This window comes from Trichechus manatus, unplaced genomic scaffold (genome assembly GCF_000243295.1).
Source record: "Trichechus manatus latirostris isolate Lorelei unplaced genomic scaffold, TriManLat1.0 scaffold00138, whole genome shotgun sequence".
NCBI classification, from domain to species: Eukaryota; Metazoa; Chordata; class Mammalia; order Sirenia; family Trichechidae; genus Trichechus; species Trichechus manatus.
Window position 1 is genome coordinate 4,138,781 of NW_004444074.1, and position 6,841 is coordinate 4,145,621.

Sequence of the window (6,841 nt, forward strand, 5' to 3'; positions counted from 1 at the left end):
GCGAAGCCCTGGCAGGGCCCCCGCGCGGATTCGGGGGTTTGGTCCGCTGGGGCCGCGGAGGAAGGGGCTGTGAGCGCGGCGCGGGGCCCCGCCTGCTGCTGAGACCATCTTGTTTTCCACGCAGATCTGAAGGGGCAGCACGCGTCCCCGGGAGTGCCCCCGCCTCCTCCCTGGGACTGCCGCGGGCTCGGTGAGCCGCTTCCTCCCTCCGGCGGGCAGGCTGGGCGCGCAGGGGCGCGGGCCCCCGCCCGGCGCGCAACGGCACCATGGGCACGGTGCTGTCCCTGTCCCCCAGCTACCGGAAGGCCACGCTGTTTGAGGATGGCGCGGCCACAGTGGGCCACTACACGGCCGTGCAGAACAGCAAGAACGCCAAGGACAAGAACCTGAAGCGGCACTCCATCATCTCCGTTCTGCCCTGGAAGAGGATCGTGGCCGTGTCGGCCAAGAAGAAGAACTCTAAGAAGGTGCAGCCCAACAGCAGCTACCAGAACAACATCACGCACCTCAACAATGAGAACCTGAAGAAGTCGCTGTCGTGCGCCAACCTGTCCACGTTCGCCCATCCCCCGCCGGCCCAGCCACCTGCACCTCCTGCCAGCCAGCTCTCGGGCTCCCAGACGGGGGTCTCCTCCTCTGTCAAGAAGGCCCCGCATCCTGCTGTCACCTCCGCAGGGACGCCCAAACGGGTCATCGTTCAGGCGTCCACCAGCGAGCTGCTGCGCTGCCTGGGCGAGTTTCTCTGCCGCCGGTGCTACCGCCTGAAGCATCTGTCCCCCACGGACCCTGTGCTCTGGCTACGCAGCGTGGACCGCTCTCTGCTTCTGCAGGGCTGGCAGGACCAGGGCTTCATCACGCCGGCCAACGTGGTCTTCCTCTACATGCTCTGCAGGGATGTTATCTCCTCCGAGGTGGGCTCGGATCACGAGCTCCAGGCCGTCCTGCTGACCTGCCTGTACCTCTCCTACTCCTACATGGGCAACGAGATCTCCTACCCGCTCAAGCCCTTCCTGGTGGAGAGCTGCAAGGAGGCCTTTTGGGACCGCTGCCTCTCGGTCATCAACCTCATGAGCTCCAAGATGCTGCAGATCAATGCCGACCCGCACTACTTCACACAGGTGTTCTCTGACCTGAAGAATGAGAGTGGCCAGGAGGACAAGAAAAGGCTCCTTCTGGGGCTTGATCGGTGAGCCCTGTGGCCTGCATCATGGCTCAAGGATTCAAATCATTTTTAAAAATTTATTATTAAACAAATCAGAGTTTTGTGTACAGTACGTGTCTAGCAAAGCCACCAAGGGCATCCCCCTTCCCACTTTTTTTCCCTGGGTTTTTTTCTAGCCCTGTCAAGAACTCTGGGCACTTTTGAACTCGTGAACCTTGTGCAAAATCCAGAAGATGTATTCGGAGCCACCCAGGCCGCTCAGCACTTACTTTGAGGAACTCAAAGAACTGACCCACCTCTGCCACCTTTGCCCTCACGGGAGCCAGGGTGGGTGAACCTGCCCGCTGCCCCCTGGATGGGGCTAGAGAGGGGCCTCTGGCCAGTGAGCCCAGGGAGGAATTGGGGTTTCCGGTTGCAGGACCTGTTCTGTCTCCTGTTTTGGGTTGCTCGTTCTCCAAGAGGCTGCTGGAGCCAGCTGGCCTGACTGAGCCATGTGTGGGGTTGAGGCCAGATTGCCGCTTCCCTGAAGCAGTGTCTTCTATGGAGAAGTCTGGTCTAGTGCACAGATCGTGCCCTGCGGTTTGACCACGCACAGCCCTGGTTTGCTCTTTGTTCTTTTTTAGGGAGAAAGGCTTTCCTTTAGTGGAGAGACAGAACTTGCCCCCTACCCCACCTGTCCACTGCTCCCAGCGGTGTTGCTAGTGTTGGCTGATGAGCTGGTTTGACTCATTCAGTTCTTTCATGTTGGTCCCAGCTAAAGGGGTGGGGTAAAGCTGGGGACAGCTCCTTTCCTGGGAGAATTATCCATTCGAATAATGCAGCTTATTGTGGTGAATGCTCCAACAGTCGCAGGTGCCCATTGGCCAGAGCCTGCTTTCTGGGCGGGTGGGGAGTGCCCTCCTAGGGGCTAAGGCCCCTTGCTGGCTGGTGCATACGGCATTGGTCCTGCAGAGCTAGGGGGTGATGTCAGGGATCGGGGTGATGTGATATGACATACCCCTGCCCCCACCCCTCTTAATTTAAAGCTGTTTCCAAATGGTTCAGTTTCTTCTGAACTTGAAGCCTTGGTCCTCAAGGCCCAGTGAGAGCGCTGGATCTTGGAGACAGTTACAAGCTGGGAGTGTGACTCCTGATTGCTTTTGAAGCCTGCGGATCCGACCGCTGAGCATTGCAGCTGCAGGTTTTGGTTCCCACCTTTCCCCGCTGGCTGTAAAACACGTGATGTGTTACTCTATAGATTTTCTTTCTGGTTACCCCAGATTGGTGGCTTGGGACTTGGGGGAGGGCTGAGAGAAGGGCGCCAGTTTTCCTCCATGGTCTGTCACTCTGGCTTTGGGGAACAAAGGCCCCCGTGAAGATGCTACCATCGCCAACACTGATAATTCACTCTTGCAGCCCCACTTGTGGGGCGAGCTGGAACATGGCTGGGGGGCAGAGGGTTGTTTTACATAGGATTAGGGTCTCGGTGGCTGCCGGTTTCAGCACAAGCACTACTGAAACTCACATAAAGGAAGAGAAAGCTGTGAAATTGAAGTCTCGGCTGGAGAGGTCTGGAGCAGAAGGTGATCCTGCCAGCCCGTGGTGTCCCCAGAGATGGGGACAAGGGCCTGCCGGGCCGGCAAGCATCTGCCCCAGCTCCGCCGCAAGGCCCACCTGAGCCATTCCCGGGACTGCGATAATCCCATGCAGAGCTGGAGGGAACTTGATGGGACTGCAGTGTGTCTCTTCTCTGCTGGAGTTGTCACATAGCCTGTCTGTTCAGATCCTGCTGCCAAGTGTGACTGAGATGGGAGGGCCGTGGGGGCAGCTGGCCCCTGGCTGGCGTGGATGGGGTAGGTTTGGGGACCAAGTCTTCAGAGGAGGGGTGCATGCTGTAGTCACACATCCGGCTGGCTGGACCTGGCCTGAGCTGGTGTGGTTAAGTGGCATCCAGAGGATTTCAGTTTTGTGTCTATTTCCTTCTCTCTCTCCGTATTTATTTTTTTTATTTTTTGGAGGAGGTGCAAATTTCAGGAGTGGTTGGGGACTAGGGCAAACAACTCTCTAGTTCCACCCCTGTGGAGCCTGTCATGTCCTTCTCCCTCCCCTTGCACTGCCATCAGTATTGTGTAAAGGAAACACGGATACACTTGAGTGTGCAAGCAACGAACCCACTGGACGTGCTGCTATGAGACTACTTTTAGAACAATAAAAGGAAAAAAAAATAGAAAAAAAACTAACCTACAAAAAATACAAAAGAACCTTCTTTATTCTTTAATTGTTGCTTTTACAGTGATATTGTGCATGCCAAGCAGGAGCATTTTGTGTCTTAAGAAAAATCATCTTAGAACAGACGGCTGTGAAAACAACACCCACGCACAGAAGGAGTCACAGGAATAATAGGCCAGGACTTGGTTTCTCTCTTTTCCTTGTGAACCTGAAGGGTCGATGTATTCTTTCCATGCAGTCATTAGGATTTAGTTTTGTTCCAACGGTTGTTAAACTTGCAATGAAAAGAAAATGTGCCATTTTTTTTCCCACTTGAAAGTATTCATAGCTGTGTATTTGAGACTGCTAATTACACACGTGCGACGTATGTTGGTTTTTTTAGTGCAGTTTCTTCTGTAGCTATTCTTTGACCAAACTGTGGGTACTGTTAATATTAATTTATATTTGTCTCATTTTGTACGTATGTGTAGTGCGTTTGTGAGTATGTGTGGTTTATAATCTGACAAAGTCATGGAGCTCAGTTTGGCTGTAATTTAATTCCCCTCCCCTTATTTTTATTTATTTTTGTACTGTGCTGATTAAATAAAATGCACTGACCATCCATTACATAGACCTCTTTTTGTGGGCATGTCATTTTCCAGCAGGCTGGGGTGGGGGTGGGGGTGGGGCCCTTTAAGAAATGATTCATGTGCTCAGAACATAATTGGATTGGTGTTTTGGGGGAGGGGAGAGGGTCAGCGTTGGGGAAAGGGCTTAACACATTAAGGTGATTAAGAAAGAAGCACAGGTTAAGTCAGCGCTGGTTTAGCTGCTCAGAGGTGGGGTGGGGCAGGAGCTGCTTTGCAGAAAGCTCCCTAGGCTGAGAGCCGGCTGGCTGGGACCCTCCAGCCAAGAATGGTCGGGCACAGCATGGCCTGGAGAGGGTCCTGCTGGCTACCGGGCCTCAGACAACCATGTGTTGCGGCCTGGCCCTGAAGACTGTTGCCCCTAGGTGTCTGCATGGCTGGCTCTGCTCGGGGCTCACTGCCCAGAGGCTCCCAGGCCGGCCTGAATGGACTGTGTCCCTGTGGTTCAATCCTGCCAGTTCAGCTCCATGCAGGTTTCCGAGAGGGCAATCCAGCCCTCAGGCACTCAGATAAGCAGCCTCTCCACCCCTGGACTTGTGGTCAGGGCGGGGTCCTTCTGCTGGGAGGTCTGGCCACTAGTGGTCTGTGCCCAGTCTTGCCCACCAGCTGCAGAAGCCCCTTCATGCCCTGCCCCCCAGCTGCCCCTCTGCACAGGAGCCTTGGGCAGAGCCAGGAGGGCCCTCTCAGGACAGCTCCCTCGGTCTGAGTCACGGAGGCCATCACCGTACATTTTCCCCACCAGTGGCTGAGGACCTGGAGGCCATCCTGAGGCTCCAGGCCCTGCAGGTGCTGAGGGTGCCCTGTCACCCCTGAAGCCCCCCTTCCTAGCCTGAGATAGCACCTTCCCTGATCTCATTGTCTTGGTACCCCCATTCCCCATCCCCTCAACCAACCACTTGGGAGAGGCTGACCTGCCCAGCTGTCTTTTCACTCAGGCCTCCTCTCCTCAGGGTGCTGCTGGGAATCTGGGCCTTTCCTTTATATAAACATGCATTTATTTCAATGAACATGTTCCCTGATACCAAGCAATGAGCTTCCAAGGTCTAGAGGACAGGGCTCAAAATGGCAGAAGGAAGTCTTCAGATTTAACTCCACTGCCTTCCCTTCCCCCTTCCCGCCCACAGCTTTCTTCTCGCTATTTCATATTTTTTTCTTCCAAAGCCTCCAGCGAATGATCCTTGATTTTACATTATTTGTGCTTAATTCTCCTTTTTATCCTCTAGGGTAACAGTTGACTTTATATACTACCCTAAAATCCCACCATTATAGGTCTATTTTTCAGTTACAGATAAGCAGAACACCTTTAAAAATAAGATTTAATGCTTTATTGCTCTTGATGGTAGATCAAAATATGCTTTAGAAATAGTTAATTTAATGGAAAATAGGAATATACGCACCAAACCATAAAACTGCATTTAATTAAATCACTTCATTGCATACAATCACCATGTCCCCTTCCTGTCTCCTCCACACCCTGCATCCCATTACCATGATTACACCCTATATTCCTGATCCCTCTTCAGTCACCACACACTGCAGCTGCTTGTAGTACATCATAAAAAAGTGCTTGTCGACAGTCCCCAGTCCTCTCACCCTCTGCTGGGAGGCCCTGGCGCTGGGGCTGAGGGCCCAGAGGCACCGTGGAAAGGCAGGGAGGAGGGGTTCCAAACCCAAAGCCCTCCTCTCCTCTCTAGCCCCTGAAAAGGCAACTCATTTGGCATGTTCTGTTTTGGTGTGTTGAAAACATACATTTGCATGTGTCTAGTGTAAAGCAACAAGTTTGGGGAACTAACTAGAAGCGAGAGGTAAAGTCCCACTTAGATGGTTCCACTAGGATCTACAGGTCACTGGCAAAACAGTGAGCATTGCTGAGTGGGGCTGGTGGCACCCTAGGATGGCAATGACTGGGCTTGGAGAACGAGAATGGATTCCCAAGGACAGGATGGCAGCAGGATTCTGTGTTGCAAACTGCACACAGCGCAAATGTTTGCAAGCGCTGGGAAGTGGGGGTAGGTGGGGGGGGTGGGGTGGGCATGAGGCCAGGCTGCTGGGACCACCCTGGGGTCAGCCAGGTGACCGCACAGGCACCCAGCCAGGCACAGGAGGCACACTCAGGCGCTTGAGTGTGTTTTGCTGGGTCAGGGTGTGAGATGGGAGCGTTGAGGAGGAGAGGGTGGTGAGGGCAGCTTCTGTGGCAGGAGGCAAAGAAAACTCTAGTATATGTCCCTCTTTTACGTACTTGCCAGGCTTCTCCTGATCCCCCTCACAAAACGGGGTATACCGAGACTCTCCTCCTCTAACGCTCCTTGCTGGAGGCCTGGGCAGCTCAGAAGTTCACACCTGGGCTTTGTCTTCCTGCCCAGGGGGAGGAGGCTGGTCTAAGGAAGGCCTCTGAAGCACATGTGCTTTATGCTGGGCAGAAAGTGGCAAGACAGTGGCACCCTCTGGGCGTGAGGTACGGGTGCCCGGCAGCCCGGGCCCCGGGCTTGGGTGGGGGCCGAGGGGGTGTCCTGGCCTGGCCCGCAGTGCCAAGACCCCACATTGTCTTCCATCGCTCCGTTTCGCATTGTTCCTGTGGGCTCTGACCCTCTCGCCTTATCACAGTTCTCAAAAGGAGTATGAAACACAAAGGTGTTAAACAAGGAAAGCTTCCAAACCGCGTGCTCCCCCTCACCCCCGCACCTCTCCTTCCTTATTAGTATTCCCGACACAGTGTGGTTACAGCAGAGACCATATCTGATTAGCAGCCCTGCAAACTGCAAACATCAGCCTAAGACAACCACGGAGGCAGGCTGCGTGGTTAAGTAAGATGATCCCTGGTGCATCCCACATGTGTTCGCTCCCC

The 6,841-nt window shown here is 54.1% G+C and overlaps 1 protein-coding gene across 1 annotated transcript; it reads left to right on the forward strand.

Annotated features, from left to right (window-relative positions):
* Positions 1-140: 140 nt before the first annotated feature.
* Positions 141-3,990, forward strand: CDK5R1 (cyclin dependent kinase 5 regulatory subunit 1). The gene has a single exon (XM_023739663.1). The coding sequence runs from the start codon at positions 267-269 to the stop codon at positions 1,188-1,190; it is 924 nt and encodes a 307-aa protein (XP_023595431.1). The 5' UTR covers positions 141-266; the 3' UTR covers positions 1,191-3,990.
* Positions 3,991-6,841: the final 2,851 nt, after the last annotated feature.